Here is a 21,302-nt window from a genome sequence, read left to right on the forward strand (position 1 = left end):
AGTGGAAATACCTTTATTACATTAACAAAACATTCCAAGAATATTAGTCATTCTCTTTGTACACAGAAATTGCTGTGGTTTGATCCTATGATTTCAGTCATTATGAAACAATTCCAGTTTGTCATCCCAATGTTGACAATTCTCAGACTTAAATTTATCCACAGCCCCATGTCCTGAACCCAAGTCCTATTATCACCAATTGCTTACAGGACACCTTTATTTGTACCACATGATCACCTCAAACTGCACATGCCTAAAATAAATTTTTATATATTTCTTACCAAAATATCTTTCCCTTCTATTGGGCCTTATCAATTGTATCATCATTTTTCAGGTTTTTCCAGGATAAAATCACAGGCTTTGACTCTTTTCTCCTTGGATTCCAAATTCTATTCTTCCTTCAACATGTCTCAAGCATTTTATTAATTTCTTTTCATTCTCACTAGACTATTACAGCCTCTTGCTTGGGGACCCTATCTTTAGTCTTTTTCTTCTGTAACCTTCCTAAACATTACTGCCAGATTCTTTTGCTCAAATATTACCTCTCAGCTCTAGAATTCAGATGATTTCTCACTGCCTATTCATTACAAAATTCCACATCCTGACATTTAAAGGCCTCTACAATCAGTTCCCTAGCTATCTTTCCCACTGTTTCCCCCTTATTTCTGAACATATATTTCCTGCTCTACCAAAGCTGAGCTAATCACTACTCCTTAATAATAGTAATAACTATGTGACATTCATCTGACACTTGAAAGTTTACAGCAGACAATTAACTTTTAACAAAAGTATTACTAAGATGACATAGTAAGAACATTTGGCACAAAACATTCCTCCATAAAAGCCTGTAGAATACTCTCAGATACACACAGTAGAAAAAGAGGAGATCAATGAATTGAGCATGCAACCAAAAAAGCTAGACAAAAAAATAAATTTAAAAACTCCAATTAAATACCAAATTAGAAATACTGAAACTCAAAGGAGAGATTAATAAAATTGAAACTAAAAAAACTATTAAATTAATAAAACTAAAAGTTGGTTTTATGAAAAAAACCCAACAAAATAAATAAATCTTTGGTTAAATTTGATTTTAAAAAAAGGAAAGGAAAAAACTAGCATCAAAAATGAAAAGGGTGAACTTAGCACCAATGAAAAAGAAATTAAAACAATAAATAAAAGCTATTTTACCCAACTGTATGACAGTATATCTGACAATCTAACTGAAATGGATGAATATTTACAAAAATATAAACTGCCCAGATTAACAGCAGAGGAAATAAAACTTAAATAGTACCATTTTAGAAAAAGAAAATAAACAAACCATTAATGAACTCCCCAAGGAAAAATCTCCAGGGACAAATGGATTTACAAGTGAATTCTATCAAACATTTAAAGAAAAATTAAAAACAATAATTAATTAAATAACAATTAATACATTACTATGTAAACTCTTTGGAAAAATAGGTAAAGAAGGAGTCCTACAAAATTCCTTCTGAGATAAAAATATGGCCCTGATATCTAAACCAAGAAGAGCCGAAAGAGAGAAGAAAATTACAGAACAATCTTTCTAATGAATATTGATGCAAAAAATTTTAAACAAAATATTAGCAAAGAGATTGCAACAACTTATCAGTAGGATAATACTCTATGACCAAGTGGGATTTATACCAAGTGGGAATGCAGGGCTGGTTCAATATCAGAAAAAAAATTACCATAATTGGACATATCAATAACAAAACCAAAAGAAATCATATGATAATCTCAATAGAAGCAGGAAAAAAATATTTGATAAAATATAGCACCCATTCTTATTAAAAACACTAGAGAGCATAGGGACAAAGGGAGCTTTCCTTAAAATAATAAGCAGTGTCTATCTAAAACCAACAGTAAATATTATTTGTAATGGAGAGAAGCTGGATGCCTTCACAATAAGATCAGGGACGAAACAAGGATGCCCATTTTCACCACTATTATTCTGCATTATGCTAGAATGTTGGTTTTAGCTAAGAAAAGAACAAGAAATTAAAGGAATTAGAATAGGCAATGAGAAAATAAAACTATCACTACTCTTTGCAGATGAAAAGATGATATACTTAGAGAATCCTAGAAAATCATCCAAAAAACTACTTGAAACAATTAATAGCTTAGCAAAGTTGTAGGATAAAAAAAAAAAATAGCATTTCTACATATTACTGACAAAGCCCAATAGCAAGAGACATGAAAAGAAATTCTATTTAAAAATAACTGTGAGCAAAATCAAATATTTATGTGTCAATATGCCAAGACAAATTCAGGAATTATATAAACAAAGTTACAAAACACTTCTCACACAAATAAAATCAGATCTAAACAATTGGGAAAATATCAATTGCTCATGGATAGGCCGAAATAATATAACAAAAATTACAACTCTGCCTAAATTGGTCTACTTGTTCAGTGCCATACCAATCAAACTGCCAAAAAAAGTAATTTATAGAATTAGTAAAAAATAATAACAAAATTCATCTGTAAGGACAAAAGGTCAAGAATATCAAGGGAATAAATGGAAAAAAAAATACGAAGAATGGTGGCTTAGCAGTACGAGACCTAAAACTATATTATAAAGCATCAGTCATCAGAACTATTTGGCACTGACTAAGAAATAGGGTGGTACATCAGTGGAATAGATAAGATACACATGACACAATAATCAAGACCTATAGCTATTTAGTATTTGATCAAACTCCAAACTCCAGCTTCTGGAATATGAACTCATTATTTGACAAATATTGCTGGGAAAACTGGAAAATAGTATTTCAGAAACTTGGCAGAAACCTACACTTTATACTTCATTCCAAAATAAGGTCAAAATGGGTACATGATTTGGGCATAAAGAATGATACCATAAGCAAATTAGGAGAGCAAGGGATTACTTATCTGTCAGATATCTGGAGGAGGGAGGAATTATAACCAAAGAAGAACTAGAAAACATTATGAAAGGCAAAATGGACAACTTTGATTACATTAAGTTAAAAAGTTTTTGCACAAACAAAACCAACAGAAACTACTTTAAAATAGAAGTACAAAACTGGGGGAAAAATTTTACGGGTGTTTCTGATAAAGATCTCATTTCTAATATATATAAAGAATTGTGTCAAATTTATAAGAACACAAGTCATTCTCCAATTGATAACGGTCAAAGGATATGAACAGACACTTTTCAGATGATAAAATTAAATCTATAGTTATAATGTTCTCTTTAAAATGTAATGTTCTCTGTTGAGGTTTTCTTGGGATCTCTGGTAGCAGGCTTCATTTCAGAATCATCACACAAGTAGACAGGGGTTAAAGTCCAAATCATTTATTTGTCTCCTGCAAAGTCTTGTTTCCTTCACTTGGGGGTCGGCTAATTTTCTGGGGACCTTCCGGAGCCTTGATTTCAGTGGAGAAGCGAAGAAGGAGAGCCTGCCACCACTTCTCTGTCTTCCCTAGTTCTGATTCTGGCTGAGTTTGTTCGAGCTTATATGATCTTTTATCAAAGGTGTGAATCTTGTAGAATTATAGTAAGTACTAAGTACATGTACTAAACTAGAACTGTTAAGCAGCATGCTAAACAACCATTGTTTCTATCAAGTCCACTGACTTAGCACCTTGTTTCAAGTTCTGGCCCATAACATCTCCCGCTTTCTTTTGTTTTAGAACACAGGGGTCATGAGCTTCCTGACTTCTCAAGGAGGTGAGAACCCCAAAAAAGGAGGTGATCATGCCTTCCATGATTGCTCAAAAAAGGAGTTGAAAACACCACAAAAGGAGGTGATCACCCCTTCCTGACATCTCAGGAAGGGAGATGAAAACACCAAAGGAAATGGGAAATCAAATCAGATTAGTGGGTTTCTGAAGGATCTCACTCTTAAAACAGGTATACATAAGTCCATCAATATGGGAGGTATTACACATAATTACATAAATTACCAAAGCACATAGTAACATAGGCTAGTAGTGATGTAACAAATAACATGAATCAACATGAGTAATTATACATGTCCATAAGTCCTAAAAATAGTCCAAAAGGAATCATTACTTCATGTGCCAGGAATCCAATAATTCCTGCAAGTTTTGAAGTCCTGCAATAGTCTCATTATGTGTTAGCGAATCCAATGATTTCTGATGGTTTTCAAGTTCTGCAACAATCTTTATCAACAATTTTTCATCTCAGGAAATCGATGGTTCCTGCTAGTTTTAAAGTTCTTTTAACAGTCTCATTATCAGCCATGCTCTTTCAATGCTTTTTAGATATTCTCCTTTGTTTTGAGGTTTGTCTTTTTCTATCCCTCTCCAGGTGCTCATTTGGCATCCATCTAATTCCTTTTCCATCTATAGAAATACAAGCAAACCCTCTCTCCCAGGCAGTTAACCTAAATCCCTTCTATTTACCACTTTGGGATTTCTCCTCATCATCTGGCAATTACATTGGAGCTGCTTACACTGGATACTGCCCTGTTGGTTTAAAAAGCCTGTATTCTCCCCAATTGTAATCTCTTTCTGCTACCTGGTTGCTTTTCTGCTGATTGATCACGTAATCCCTTTCTGCCATGTGATTGCTTTTTTACTGATTGATCACATTCTGAAGTTCTAAAGGTATAACCTTGGCTGCCATTATGCCCCAACTGTCTTTTGTATGATATCTTGAGGCTAGGCCCTGCCTTTCATTTCCCTGGGTCAATCTACAGTCTGAGGCCCAGTGGAAGCTCCTGTGGCATTTTGGACATAGGGTTTTAGGTCTTTTCTCAGCCTGTCTTCTCACTCTACATCTATACCTACATTGAGCTCTCATACTGAAAGCATCAATGACTCTCTCTAGAAGTCTTTTGCCAAGAGGGCCCCTGTCTTCCCATGTTCATCATAGTCTGGGCATAATAAGCACTTGTGCCCACTGTGGCACAGAGTCTTATGATCTCCTCTAAAGGAGCATCTTTGTGTAGTCCCCATATAATTCTTCTGCAAGCCTCATTAGCATTTTCCTTAGCCAATTGTCTTATAATTCTTGTAGCTGCATTTTCTCCATTGGTTCTTGTAATAGCTGTCTGCAAACATCCCACAAAAATCAGCAAGGGGTTCATTGGGACCTTGCACTATTTTTGTGAAGACTTCCCCTAGATCTTTTTTTGGGAGGGAACCCCAAGCTTTGATTGCTGCAGCAGCAATTTGCTCATATGCTTCTATGGAGTAATTAATCTGTGCTGAATTGTCTTCATTCTGACCTTTACCTACTAGCTGGTCAAACATAATTGGAGTATTAGCTCCAGTTTGCTTATTGCACTGGGCTTGAATCCTACATAATTCATGGTACTCCGAAAGCCACAACAAGTTTTGTCCAGGTTCTAAACATGTCCTTGCTATGGATTTCCCATTACTAGGGGTTAAGATTTCATAAGCCAAACTATCTAGTACCATCTTAACATAAGATGATGTAGCCCCCTAAAGAGTGCAACCCTTTTTCAAATCCTTAATTTTTTCCAGATCAAAAGGAGTGTATCTTCTCCTTTGAGAAGAGTTGACCTGTTGACCTGAAGAGTCAAGCTCTTCAATAACAGAATATGCATTTATTAAATCAGATATATCCTGTCCTTCTTTTTTAGTCTTAACCAGTGCCTTTTGTAATCTTGTCATACTGCTTCATAGGTGGTGCTGATTGTGTTACTGCCTCTCCCCCTCTTCCTTCTCCCTCCACCCATGAAGGGTTAATTGAGGGAGGGAGGTCAGGTATGGGGAATGCTCCTTCGGTGAAGCACCACACTCAGAATTGTACTTAACTCCATTCTTATCTGATTCTTCATCCTTTTCACCTAGTTTATCTGGATCCTTCCCCTCCTGCTCTTTCTTCTTTTTCCTTATTCTATAACTTATATAATTTCCTAAAGCCAGTTGTATTAAATTATATGTATTAAGTGTTTCTTTGGAAATTGAGTCAGATCCATTATCATCGCAGTACTGACATAGTTGCTCTCCTATTAGTTTCCACTCTTCCGGATCTTTTTTTTTTTTTTTCCCTTAGAGAATCAAGGAGATGTGTACAGTACTGTTTTTAAAAGTTCAATGATTTGCTCTCAAGTTACAATTAAACCTTGATTTTTTTAATCAGTCTGACCAAGCTTTCAACACATTTTCCTTGAAGAGGAAAAGAAGGCTGTTTTCTAAACATCTGTCCTATTTTAGATGAAATACTACTTTAATTCTTAACAAAGTTTCCCTGTCTATTTTTATACTAATTTCTGGTCACAGATAAAGGTTTTAGTCCCACGCTGGGTGCCAAAATGTAATATTCTTTGTTGAGGTTTTCTTAGGGTCTCTGAGAGGCAGCCTTAGTTTCAGTTCAGTAATCACCACATGAGTAGCCAAGGGTTAAAGTCCAAACCATTTATTGTCTCCTTCAAAGTCTTGTCTCCTTCACTTGGGGCTTGACTAGTTTTCTGGAGGTCTTCTGGATCTTGGTTTCAGTGGAGAAGTGAAGAAGGAGAGCCTGCCACCACTTCTCTGTCTTTCCTAGTTCTGATGCTGGCTGAGTTTGTCCAAGTTTATATGCTCTCTTAGCAAAGGTGTGAATCTTGTAGAACTATGGTAAGTACTAAGTACATGTACTGAACTAGAGTACTATTAAACACCATGCTAAACAACCATTGTTTCTATCAATTCCATTGACTTAGCACCTTGTTTCAAATTCTGGCCCATAAGATATAGTAACATGAAAACAGGCTCTAAATCACTATTGATTAGATAAATACAAATTAAAACAACTCTAAGGTACCACCGCATACCTCTCAAATTGGCTAAGATGACAGGAAAAGATAATGAAAATGCTGGAGGGGATATGGGAAAACTGGGACACTAATGTATTGTTGGTGGCATTGTGAACTGATCCAATCATTCTGGAGAGCAATTTGGAACTATGCTCAAAAAGCTATCAAACTGTGCATACCCTTTAATCCAGTAGTACTGGGTCTATACTTCAAGGAAATCTTAAAGGAGGGAAAATGACCCACATGTATAAAAATGTTTGTAGCAGTTATTTTTATGGAAGAAAAGAACTGGAAAAGGAGTCTATGCCCATAAGTGGGGGATGGCTGAACAAGTTGTGGTATTTGAACATAATAGAATATTATTATTCCATAAAAAATGATGAAGACTGATTATAGAAAGGCCTGCAAAGATTTACACAAACAAATGCTGAGCAAAACAAGAAAGTCCAGGAATACATTGTACACAGTAACAACAAGAATATGCAATGATCATGACAGACTTGGCTTTTCTCAGTGGTTCAGTGATCCGAAATAATCCCAATAAACTTTGGACAGAAAATGATATCTGCAGCCAGAAAGAGAATAAAGAAGACTGAATGTAAATCAACACATGCTAAGTTCACATCTTTTTTCATTTTTTTCCATTTTTTATGTTTTTTCCCCTTTTGCTCTGATTATTCTCTCCCAATATGATTCATAAAGCAATGTATATTAAAAATATACACATAAAAAAATGTATATTTATTTATATATTTACTTATATATATTTATTTATATATTTACTTATTTATATATTTACGTCTCCACAGGAAAAGTAAGCTCAAATTTAGAATACGAGATAGTAAAGTAGACATGTAGCATACAGGAGTAGCAACAGAATTATTACATCATAGATAGTACTAGACTTTTTTTTTTCTTTTGACAGAGTGCTCATACAGCTCAACTTTGGGTACAGTCTTCAACTGGATGGGTTCTTCAGTTGAGCTTCTAGGGTCTGTTTCATTAGATCAACACCTACAATTCTACCTGTCATGAAAAGCCTGGCCTTCTCTGTTATTGGGTGACTCGTTCAATGTCCAGATAATTTTCTCTCTACATCCTCTGCTCTAGATCTACTTCTGGATAGATGCACTGTCTCTTGGTCCAGGATTTCTGATGTCACAGCCAGTTGTAAGGAAGAAGAGAAAATCCCCTCCTCTCTGTCAAGAGTAATTGTCTATCAGAGGTTTAGTTTTTTCCCTCCACTTATGACTTCAACTCTTGAGCCTGGAATCCTTTGTTTATAAATTGGCAGTTCCCAAATTGAATATGCGTGTGTTATATGCCTTTAATTTATATAGGTATTCAACAAATATATATGGGAAAGAGACAAAGAGAGAGACAAAGAGGGAGAGGCAGAAAGACAGAAAAGAAAGAGAGAAAGAGAAAAAGAGGAAGGAGAGGTCATTCCTGATTCTCTTAAATGATACTACACAGGAAACAGCTTTTGATTCTCTCAAGTAATCAAAAGATATTTCCTTATGATGTCATTTGCTACTATCTAAGGCAAAACTCACAGAACAGCTGAAATCCTACAATTTTGTCATATTAATCAATGATTTATTCACATAGTGTGATGGGATTATAGGGAATATAAGAAGTTTAAATGTTGGAACCACATTCTAGGTCTGTTAGGTGACTACATTACATATATTAGAGAGATTACTATGATTATGCAGATTCTGTGCCTTCCATCATCATCATCGACATGATGTGTTATCATATTTGAGACTCGTAACAACTCAGAGATTATTATCTCATTTTACAAATTAGAAAACCGAGGCTCAGAGAGGTTAAGTGATTTGCCCATGGAAACAAAGCCAAGGGTAAAAAGTGTCAGTATCAGAAATGAAATTTAAACCCAGTTCTTTCAAACTTTGAGTTTAGTATTTTGTCCACTTGTATCATGATGATTTTCAAGGCACTTCTGACACTCAATCCAGATGTGTCAATACTCCCACCAGAAATGCCCTTTATTTATGTAAATCCTACCCTGGGGAAAATTAGTATTTGTAAAGAGGGGTACCTACACAGTCTAGGTATGGAGTTGTCTCGTTCCTCAGCTCAAGTACTGCATCTCCAACTACTACAATTTGCACTGGTTACCCTTTTTTCTGTATTTGTATAACACCTTATCTCTGCCACAAATTTTGGCACTATGTTTCCTTGAATTTAAGTCATTTTTTTCTTATGTATATTTTTGTATCCTCAATTAGAATGAAGATTGTTGGGAGGGTAGAATGTATGCCTTAAATTCCTTTTGTAACCTGAGAGCCTACATAGAACAAATTTTTACAAATATTTGCTACAACAGTAGTGAATATAATTTTACTCAGTGTCTCTGATATAATTTCTTAATGTTCAGCTAAACATTAAATTACATTAAAATTACAAGAATGTAATTGGAATCACATTAACTGCCACTGTGAAAAGTCTCTGGAATCAAATCCCAGTCAAACCACAGCATTTCAAAGACATACTAGAATCAAGTTAACAGGGCAGTGCCAATTGTGTGAGAGAAGTAGCAAAATCTAAGACTGTGAGCTCTGAATTGTTAGGATCATGTTTATTTATCTTAAGTACTACTGACTGACTAGTTGAACACCATATTTGCTACTACTTCCTACTTTTCCATTTTTAGATAGTATTTGAAAGTCTGCCTGTTTATTCCTAAAGAACTGTGAACTTGTTTTCAAGAATCCTAAGATTTATCCTTTGAAATGCTTTTAAAATAGTTATTTTTTTCCCAACAAAGTAGAGCTATCTTGCATGTGAGTGAAGGAACAAACATAAAATATCCAACTATGGAAATATCTTTATTGTACTGACAACCACAAAGAATCAACCACATTTGAAAAATTAAACAGTGTTTAAAAGGGTCCCAAGTTGCTTTCATCTTTTTAATCCAATAGTTTCTCAGTAATGAATGATATGGAACCACAAAATTAGCAGGATCATTCAACAATCAATAAGGATTTATTAAGTGCTAACTATTTCCAGGTATTTTGTTAGTGGCTGATGTGCTTAGGAAAAAAACTAATTGTATTGTGGTAGCATGCCAGAAAAAAATAAAATAGTCCTTGCTCTCAAGGAATAATATTCCATTAAATGAGACATAAAAGATATCAAGGACAGGTATTATGAGAAAAGGGGTGGGCCAGTTGAGCAATGATAGTGAGAAATAATTGAAGTGCTACACTGGTTTCTGGGGGGGAAAATATTAAAGAAACTTAAGGAAAGACTTCACTAAATGAATTCTCTGTTTGGAAGATTTCTAGAAAGATGAAGAACAACCAATAATGAAAGGAATAACCATATCACTGAGATAAAAATTCAGTTGATATAATGACATATATTATTCATATTATATTATATATCCTATATGTACATATAGGATATATACAATATATAGGACATGACAATCCTGACAACCTATATATACATATATAGGACATATAATAGGATATAAATAATATGATCATAGATTTAGATTCTGAAGGGGTCTTCACAACCATCTAGTCCATTATCCTTATTTTACAGATTAAAGAACTACCCTAAAACCCAGAAGGATGTGACTTTTCCAGGGTCATAGAAGTAATAAGAGCAACAAAATCTGAACTTGGATTCTGTAACTCTAGCTTAGAGCCAGTATTGTTTCTATTGTGCCATTATGGGTGTTAAACTTAAATGGTACATGATATAGACATTAGCACATTTAACATTTTTAAAAATTACAGTGGAAGGAAATTAGCTCATCTCCCAACAAAGCCTTTTCACTAAAGAGCTGGGGGGAAAATTAATATTAGGTGAGAGGAGAATATGGATAGTCTAGGAATGGAACATTGCCTCAGGCATAAGAATATCTGAGGTCAATAAGTAAAAGTAACTGTAATGTGAATAAATATGGCTGCCATCCTCCGGGTGACAAGAGAAGTGTTAAGAAATTAATGAAATAGCTACATGATTCTGGGTTATTAAAACAATACACTGGAGCCTCACTATAATATAATTTGCTATCAAAGAGAATTTTGTAAAAGGCTGGCACCTGCTAATTCCAGTCCAAAGGGGGCTAGTTACCTGATTACTAAAAGCTGTTTTCATGATATGAACCTTGAGGGAAACATCATAGTAGGACTCCAGTGTCATTTTGTAAATTAGAAGAATTTAGGGAACAACAGACAACTGATTTTCTGGGCCCCAAAATACAAATATAATCGTGAAAAATGAAACTTTATTAAAAGCCTAAGAGAGGTGTCAACCCAGGATAGTGGAAAGTACACTAAATTAGGAATCTAGAGACCAGTGTTCTAGTCCTGGTTTGCCCCTCTCCTCTCCCAAGAAGCTGTGAGACTGAACAAATCACCAGTTCCCTGTGTCTCAATTTCCCCATCTACAAAAGGAAGGGGCTGCACTATCTCTAAGGTTCCCTCCATTTCTAATGTTTTGCTGATACTATAACCTCTATTTAAATAGGTTGAATTAAAGCTTCACCTCTAACTTCATTCATAATCTTTTGTAGAAACTCCAAAGTTGCCCATTAGTTCTGTTTATTCCCAATAAAATTACAAATGTTCCTTTCCTTAGATCCTAGATAAAAAAACAGCAGTATAAATTTTAAAAGTCTTCAAGTAAATTTTCTATCTTTTTTGTGTCTCTTTTAAGAACTTTCTGATGCAATTATCCTAGAGAAGATCAAATCATGAACAAAATGCAATCGTTAGAGCAAAAAAGGTAAGCTAATGGCACGCCCCTTTTTTGGAGTGAATAAAGGCTACCCTCAGTTTAGTTTCTTATATATCATCAGAACCATATTTTTTCAATCTCATAGTATCATCAATGCAACTGAATCAGAAGAAGCCATGGCAGACCTAGCCATAACAACATTTCAGAGCCAGACAGGCAGAGACATGGAATGTCCCACCACCATCATAAAAAGCCAGAACTTGGGAGAGTCAGGCTGCAACATGCATTACTCAGAACATCTCTAATGCTTTGATAACTTAAAATACCTTAAAGGCCTAGCTTTCCCACATTCATTTCACTTCTTGGATTTTGGCATTCTGAGGAACAATGGTCCTGATCCAGGCTCTAGTTTATGTTAGCTTGAATGCCATTTTAGACTTCACTCCACTTTCCCTGAGGACAGGAAATATGAAGAGAGCTTTCCCTGCACCCCAATGATTGTCTAATTATTGGCATGTCACCTTGCAGAGCAAATAGTAATATCTGATACCTTTCTAACTCTTTTCTTCTCATTTATGGCTCAGACAATGGTATAAATGCCAATCCCTTAACAGGGAACTTTAACAACATCTGAGCTGTAGTAACAATTAGAAGGGGGAACTATACAAAAGTTGCTAAACTTCAAAGGGCATCTGTGACTCTTGAAAGAAGCTGCCCTGTCTAAAGCACTTTGAAGGTCCTATAAGGTAGATAAAGAACTTCTCCATACTAGATATTAGTTTTTGGGGAAAAAAATGAAAGGAATTAGAGGAAAGCTCCAATTGAGTAGATGCTCTGTGTAGAAGATTTCTGAAAAAATGAGGACAAGAATAACGCAGGGTGAGAGCTGGGTCATTTGGGATCTGTACCAATGGAAGGAATGCCACAACAATGACATAAAAAATTCTACTGATGTACTGATTAATCATAGGACCATAGAATTAGCACCTGAAGGAATCTGAGTGACCATCTCATCCAAATCCATTATTTTATAAAGTCCAGAGACCCAGAAAACCATATCTCTGTATTCCTAATTTAGTGCTCTTTCCATTGTATTAGGCTGCTATCTCTCTTAGTCTTTTAATAAAGAATCATTTTCATGATCATATTTGTATTTTGATGCCCAGAAAATCAATAGTCTGATGCTCTCTAACTTCTATTTCTTTAAAAAAATTTACAAGGAAGTCTTACTATGATGTTTCCCTCAAGGTCCATGTCATGAGAACAGTTTTTATTAGTAGTCTAGTAACCAGCCTTTTTTGACCTGGAATGAGCAGGTTCCTGCCATGTTCATGGACATTCATTCCTGGGGATGCCCCACCACTCCCCCCACCTAAAGAACCATCTGCCTTCTGTAAGGTGCTTCATCCCTCATTGCACAAGAAAGAGTTTCCTCCTAGGTGATGTGGAAGGGTTCTTTCATGAGTTAAAAGAGACTTTTCACACTCATATACATAGATTCCCTTTAGATTGGAGAAGGATTCTGATAAATCAATTATCAGGTTCCAGTAGAAACTATGATATCTTCCTAAACCAGTCCTAAACTGTTGCCTTGATGGATTAATTTTTCTTCAAGATTTGCCCATTCTCATCTGTCATGATATAGCCCAAGTGAACATAGTTATCCAACAATGTGTATGCATCAAGTTCCTCCCCTAGTCATAATATAATTTGGTGGATTCATTAGGTGTCTCTTAGTCTGACACCTGGCAGGTTGTCAACAGCCTACCACTAAGGCTTACTGGGAGCTGGTGAAGCCTGGTAGGTATCATATAGGACCACTTTTTCCCAAGTAGTTTCCTACTCAGGAGTTTCACACAGGAAAGGAGTTACCCATGAAGTGGTAAGACATCCTGGGCTTCCCTATCTACTCTCAAGATGACCAGTTCTCAAACCTTATTCCAGGTCTTCAATAATATTAACAATAACCCTCAAGATTAAACTGCCAAGCCTATAGATACTCTAGGTCCCATTTATGGTTGAATCAGGAGATTTTATAAATGTTATCAACTTGATTTTGGAAAGAGAGAGCAAACACCCCAATAATTATATACAGTGTCAGTGAATGGTGTTGGAAATAATTAAATGGCAGTGGAAATAATTAAGAGATGCTCACTTACAACAGAAAATGAGAAAACCAAGTTTCAGAAAGAACAAATGTGAAAATGATGAAAGTTATTTAACCTAGATATAATTGATTCCCTACCTTTTCTCAAAAATGTTAGCAATCAATCAAAGTGCTATACTATCTAGCCATGACATATAACTCAGGAAGAACTACAATTCACTCCCAACAATGCCAAAGAGATTGCTGAGAACAGACATATACCACTTTCACCCAGAGTCCCAACCTGGAGTTCCTGTTATAACACCAAGACTATTGGGATGTGTATGTTATTCAAAGCAGAAAAGATGTTCCAACATCGGCTATCCAGTTATGTAATTAATATATAATTGCAAGAATCTCAATCCCTACTGGATAGATACTCTTTGATCAAACCAGACAGAATAGGATTTCTAAGAAAAGAACAGAAAGGAAGGATTCATTCAATACTCAACTTCCCAAACTCAAGTCCTATTGGGAGGGAGGAAAATAGGGAAGGAAGGAGGGAAGGGAGGGAAAAAGGAAGGGAAGAAGGGAAAGAGAGAGGGACACAGAAAAGGAAGAGAGGGAGAGAAGAAAGGAAGGGAGGGACAGAGGAAAGGAGGGGAGAGAGAGAGAAAGGAAAGGAGGGGGGAGAGAGAAAGGAAGAGAAGGGAAGAGGAAGGGAAGAAAGGAAGAAGAGAGGGAGGGAGGGAGCAAAATACAAATAAGAAAGCAAGTCAGAAAGTAAGAAAAAAAATCAGCATGTCCAATCCTTTATATCCAAACGATGGACCAACTCAGAGGGGTGATGAAATTGACTTTTATAGGGCATATGTCTAGTCCAAACATGGAAAGATAGTAAAAAAAAAAAATAGATAAAAACTATCTAGGCCAGGTTATGACAATTACTTTGTGTAACACACCCAGCAGTTTTTCAAAGATTCATGAATTGGGTATTTCTGGATCTCCAGAGCAAGGTAGTCATGGTATATCTAATTGATATACTCATTTATTCCCAGAGCCCTGTTCAGCACACCAAATTTGTCAGCTTCCTACACCCACATCAACACCCACACCAGCCATTTGCCAAATTAGAAAACTAAAAATTTTAGCTTCATTTCACATTTCTCCCTGTCATGAACTCTATATTACAGCCAAACTATATCACTAGTAGTTCCCAGAACCTGACAATCAATCACCTTCCTTTATGCAATCATGCAATCCATTTCCATCCTAAAATACACTCCCCTCCTCAGTTTTGCTTTTCAGAATACTTACCTTCCTTCAAAGTTCAGCTCAGGAACAATCACTTTGACAAAAATTCTCTAACACCTTCATTTTTCAGTGAGAGACCTCTGTCTTTACCAAGAAATCTGCGATAGTTCTTTAATCATATCTACTTTATTTCCATGTTCTCTAGACTCTGACAGTACTTTTCACCAATTTGCAGAAACCACCCCAAAGGCTCACTGGAGGCAGAAGTATTCAAGGTCAAAAAAAGTATTCAGCCCTGTCTTTATCTTCTTGTATAGTAAGTATCCAGTGTCATCATGGAAGCCTACTTCTCACATCATCCTGCCCCACACCCTAACTCTGCATGAATTTATCCAACAAGTTGTCCATAACAGGAAATTTAAAAAAAAACTACTATATATATACTACTATATAATATACCATATAGTATATTATATATACTATATAATACTATATATAGGGAAAGTAATCCCTCATACTGGCATTATCTTATCTTGAAAATAGTAAATTATAGCACTGCTATATCAATCATCATTTGTCCAGATTGATCTTAAGAACCTAGAGTATTTCCTACAGTTCATTCAACACCAGAAACACTGAACATTGCTTTGGTACAATGAAGATTCAACCCCATTATTACTTAAATTTCTCCTGCATGACAATATGCATGCATATATGTTGTCAAGAAAGGCCTAATGTGGATACCTAAAGGATCATGCACCTTAACAGGTAGGTTTCTACAAGTAGCAAACCTTGTCCCTCCCTCCCAACCAGTTTTAATCCACAAGCAGCACACCTAGAATACCTACTCTCAAATCTAATTATCTCTCCTCTTCGAAGCAGGTATCCAAGGAAAGATCAATCTCTGACAAAATCCTACACCTCTCCTGTACATAAATCACGGAGAGTGCTTCATCATTGCCGTGGAAGGGGAGTGCTTCAAGACATGATCACTGGAAATTTCTGGTGGCTACAACTCTAAGACATTTGTTGCCATGTCCAGGCATACAAGGCACGGGCCAAAAATCCCATGGAACAGGCTGACTGCATTGCTTGGAAACCCCCATCCTTTCCTTGTTGGCAATAAAACTCAATTTCATCATGAACCCCTATTCCATGGAAATTTTGCCATCTAGTGGTAGTATGTATCCTAACCAAAAAGGCTTATTTTCTTCCCTATATTAGACCTCCCACCACAGCATGAACTGCCCAACTATTTTTTTTTTCTTTAATTCAGTGCTTAATTCTTTTTTGTCATCTTTTAAGTTTTTTGCCATTTTCTCATCTTCCTTCATTTTTTGACATATCCCATGTGGAAATTTGTTTTGTGTGACTATGCACAATTACTCACTCTATTCCTGATGGACTAGTTCAAATTGTACATCCTCCCCTTTCATATCAGCTCCCACTAGGATCTCCTTTTTATCTCAAGATTCTGGAATGAACTATTTACAAAAGCACAAGTTCACCCTTTCTAGAGCAAATCATTCTCAGTAAGACAGAAAAAAGAACAAGAAAAGAATACCCTGGATCTATAGTACCATCAAAATGATTACTGTCTATCACAGAAGTTTGTCAGATTTTGATATATTCTTCCACTCTCTTTTATGGCTGTCACCCTTAATTTTTTATTGCGTTTCCCTCCAAATTTCTATAGTCAATGATTTACAGGAGGAGACATCTCAAGCTAACTTGCAGTATGCGCCAAAGTAGCCAAAATGGCACGTAAGAAAAAGGAGCCAATTCCATCACAATTCTGGGAAATTCATGAGAAGAGGGGACCAGATCTGGTGCTCTCCCTATTCCCTTTGCACCAAAAGATCTTTACAGAAACTAACAGATACTCCTTTCTACCCTGCACCCCCCACCCACCAAATTACACAGGTGATGAATGAACAGGATTAGCCTCCAACTCTAGATCCAAAAGTGTTTCTAGTAACTAGAGAGGCTTCATACATTCAGACGCAATCATACATCAAACTTCCTCTATAGTCTTCCTCTGGGGCCAACAGACATTTAGTTCATCTTGAATTCCATATCTGAATCTTTCCAGCTTGCTCAGACTAGTCAAAATTCATACTTCATTGGCAGTAGCCTTCAAGAACTCAGAAAACATTGTGGGATGAGACTTCTTGATATATTTGCATAAGCTAAAACATATAGTACATATTTACTTTCATTGAATTTTTAATGGATATTTTATCACATTTAATATATAAAAGAAGATTGTTTACTGATTCATTTCAAATGTCTATACACCATTTAAAAATTAAAACTAATTTTAAAATTATAAGCCAAAATAATTGCAGATAAAGTTTTAGTTTTCTCAATGTTTAGATTAGAGCTAATATGATTCAGATGGGTTGTTTTTTTTTTTTTTTTTGCTCCTTCTCTAAATGTGAAAATAAAGTATGACATATTTGTAGCCATTATTTGAAAAGTTCAGTTCATCAAACCATTTTAACTCCTGACAGAAACCTTTTGAGATAGGTAGCTGAAGTAATTTCTAAGCAAAGACATCCATCACATTACATTGATCACATACACTTGCCTCAATTTAGCATATGCATTCCCTGTATAATTAGAATACTAATTATGGTTAGCATATACAATTAATCTTTGGTCTTACCTCTGTTGAATAACACAAATGCCTAAGTGATTAAAATGTCTCCAGATATTTTGTAGATACCAAGAAGCATAAAATTTCTATGAAATATTCACATGTTATACAAGGATGGAACATTTTTAAATGCTAAATACATTAATATAATCAAATATAAAACTACTCACCTGCATTGACTATGGCATCAATCTCAAGCAATGTGATGTCACCTCTATAGAGTGAAACTTTTTCACTCAGACTTTTCTTCACTTGTGAAACTTCCTGGGCACTTTCATCTATAATCCAAAAAGAAAAATGTGATGCATTTTAAGTAGTACTCTTTAAGAGCAATCTTATTCATTATAACATCTATTAAGGAATCTTTCATATAAGATAATTTGCTCTTAAAGCAAAAGATCACAAATGGAGTTTATATTTGACAGTCTTGCACCTAAATGGCTAGTTAGAGAAAAAGATATTTTCAATAAATGGGGAAAGAGTACCCCAAAAGAACAATTTCAGAGTTGTGTGTATAGCAGTCACTCCACAATTATTGACTGGTTGATTATTTAAAGTTAGGTCAGGAATAGATTATCGTTTGCTAGTATTAATTTTATTGCAAAATTTTCTGTTTTAATACCAAAAATATAAATTGCTAGTTTCAGATCTACGTAAAGAAAAAGGAGTTGTACAATTTCTCAGAGAAGGAAACTCCGATATGAACAATGATTTCCATTTGTAACTCCTCTTCATTCACTTGAGTATTTATGATTCACCCTAGATGGAGCTCCTAGATTAAAACAGGGATCAAAAAAGCCTATACAAAGTCCAACATGTTTAATATGTAGTATTTTTAAAAAAACAAAATTTTGGCTCTTCAAAAACTGTGCCATTTTTCTCGATTTTAAGTGTTTTTAAATTATCAAAAGTATGTGGCTAATATGACACGGCTTTTCAAAAAAAATTTTTGAAAAAAAATGTGAGGATAAAAAGCTAAGTAGTACACAAAACTGTTTGAAATGGTTATAAGGTTAAACATTCTTAGAACAACTCTGATCTAATCCCAAAAAATGTGAATGACTATTTTGGCTTGCAACTCAAAAAGCTTTTAAAAAGTCTTACTGAGAGTCTATAGTTTATAACAATGGAAAATAAGGTCCTTTCTTCCTCTCTAATAAGTCTTTCCAATTTTCACCAGAACTATTTACCTATAGTTAATAATAAACTATAAACAGAATACTATAAACTATCAATCGATCAATAGCCACTTATGATCCATATGTGCAAAAATACATAGAGAAGGTTTTTTTGTGATGGCAAAGAATTGAAACTGAAAAATGCCCACCAATTGGGGAATAGCTGAATAAGAATATGGCTTCATGAAAACCTGAGAAGACTCAGAAGAATGATACAATGCAAAGTAAAACAAGTATAACCAGAAAACCACTATATAGAATAAGTGCAATATTGTAAAGGATAATCAATCATGAAAGACTTAATTATTCTAACCAAAACAATGATCTATGACAATTCCAAAGAACTCATAATGCAAAATTCTATCTACTTCCAGAGAGAGAGAACTGATGAACTGAGTGCAGATTGAAATGTATTTTTTCTCTTTTTAAAATTTTTCTTTCTTTTTTTACAACATGGTTATTATAGAAATGATTTGCATAACTATACATCTATAATGAGTATTTAATTGCTTGCCTTCTCCATAGGGAAAAGAAAGGGTGAAGGGAATGAGAGAATTTGTAATTCAAAACAAGTAAATATCTAATTTTTTAAAATAAGCATTAAAGTATTCAATATATTTCAGGCACTTTGATAATTATTAAGGATACAAATAGAACATAAAAAAGAACCTGTCCTCAAGGATTTTATATGTCTATGATAGGGGGAAAGAACATGTCTATGATGGGTATATGCAAAATATATAGAACTGATGAAGCATAATCTTAAATGTGAAGACAACAGCAGTTGGATAGACAAGGAACAGTTTTTTGCATAAAATGACATTTGAGTAAAATTTTGATTTTAAGAGGAAGAGGCAAGAAGAGCAATCATTCTGGGCATGAAGGCAACTATAATACAAGAGATGAGGAGATGAGCATTGTATATGAGAGTAAATAAGTGAATATGACTGGACAAAAAAGCACATGGAGGAGAATCATGTGCAAGAAAACTAGAGCATAGAACATAGCCAAGTCACTAATAACAATAATTGCCAAACAGACTTTATATCTGATCATAAAGCTAATAGAGACAACTGGAGTTTACTGAGTAGATAGGTAACAATCAGACCTATTCTTTAGGGAAAAAGCACGTTGGCAATTACATGGAAAATGAATTGGAGTGAGGAGAGGCTTCAGGTTCAAAGACCAATTAAAAGGCTACTGAAAATTGATAAGGGCTAGATTATTTCATAAACTGTGTGGTCTCCCAGCAATTTAATAATAATTACAGCCCTTAATAACATGACCAAATTAAATTGTGGATGTTCATCCAGTGTCTAGTCACCTCCATTCTTTAAAAAGCACTGAATAAAGAGTCAGGAAAGCTTAGCACAGTACTTCTTTCTTTCTTATTTCTATAGGAGCAGTTCAGTATGGTGTGGCTCTATGTTAAAATAATAATAATAATAATAATAATTTAGATATAATACAGGTCATGTCCCCTCAAAAAAAAATGGTCATCAATTAATAAAATACATGTTCCCTAATTACAAACTTTGATGTTCCTCTATCTTATCATAGCTTCCATAATTCTGTCAAGCTCTACCCCTCCTAAACCTATGTATTGTCTTCGATGAGATTGCCAATCCTTTCATCCCTTCATACTTCTTCAGGTCACTACCCAACTCTAATTTCACTTTCCTCACTTTGCAACCTCCATCCAGTAGTTGGCCATTTCTCTTTTACACCACCTTCTGCTCTCAAATCCCTTCATCCCTTATCCTATTACACCCATCTTTTGCTGAAACCCAGACTAGATTACTCCAACAATAAATCTCATCTCTGCTTCACAACCTGATAAATGCAGTATCTCACAACTGTGCTAACTGGCTGCATTATAAACTAGCCCTCACTGAAGCAAGGAAGTTCTTTTACTGCTCTCTGATTCTAGTCTTGTTTCCCTACCTCACTCCCCACAGAAGCCAATCCAAACCTTTCCTCATCACTCTCTCAACTAAGCACCTTAACTCATATTAATAAAAAAAAACTGAGGCCATTGAATGTGAGCTCCTTCTTTTCCACATTCTCTTCATCTCAAACCCTTCAACATCATCTCCCATGCTTTCCCCCCCTTTCTTCTCCTTGCCTACATCTGTGACAGAGGTTGCCCTTTTCTTTATTGTGCATTTCATTCTATCACCCCGTCTTTTCCAGCACATTACATCCTCCCTTTTCCCCACACCACATCATAATTCAACTCTACTGCCTTCCAACATGACAAAGCCCCTGCCTCAAGCTCTGGTCCTAAGTCTTTCAAATTTTCTTAGTTAAATATCTTCAAGTCAAACTACTTTTCTTGACATTTTGTTTTTCCATATGAACTTTGTTGTTATTTTTTCTAATTCATCAAAGTAGTTTTTTGGGAGTCTGATTGGTATAGCACTAAATAAGTAGATTAATTTAGGTAGTATTGTCATCTTTATTATATTTGCTCGCCCAATCCAAGAGCATTTAATATTTTTCCAGTTGGTTAGATCAGACTTAATTTGTGTGGAAAGTGTTTTGTATTTTTGCTCATAAAGTTTCTGATTTTTCCTTGGCAGATAGATTCCTAAATATTTTATACAATCAGTAGTTACTTTAAATGG

The 21,302-nt window shown here is 35.1% G+C and overlaps 1 protein-coding gene across 3 annotated transcripts in view; it reads right to left on the bottom strand.

The window, feature by feature from the left end:
- The window catches only part of MACROD2 (mono-ADP ribosylhydrolase 2), a 2,209,416-nt gene that overhangs the window by 2,127,034 nt on the left and 61,080 nt on the right, over nucleotides 1-21,302 (bottom strand). For all 3 annotated transcript variants that reach the window (XM_051975902.1, XM_051975903.1, XM_051975901.1), the window contains exon 3: nucleotides 17,668-17,775. In XM_051975902.1, the coding sequence (XP_051831862.1) occupies nucleotides 17,668-17,775 (108 nt within the window). The remainder of the gene's footprint in view (nucleotides 1-17,667; nucleotides 17,776-21,302) is intronic.

This window comes from Antechinus flavipes, chromosome 2, assembly GCF_016432865.1.
Source record: "Antechinus flavipes isolate AdamAnt ecotype Samford, QLD, Australia chromosome 2, AdamAnt_v2, whole genome shotgun sequence".
In the NCBI taxonomy this organism is placed as follows: Eukaryota; Metazoa; Chordata; class Mammalia; order Dasyuromorphia; family Dasyuridae; genus Antechinus; species Antechinus flavipes.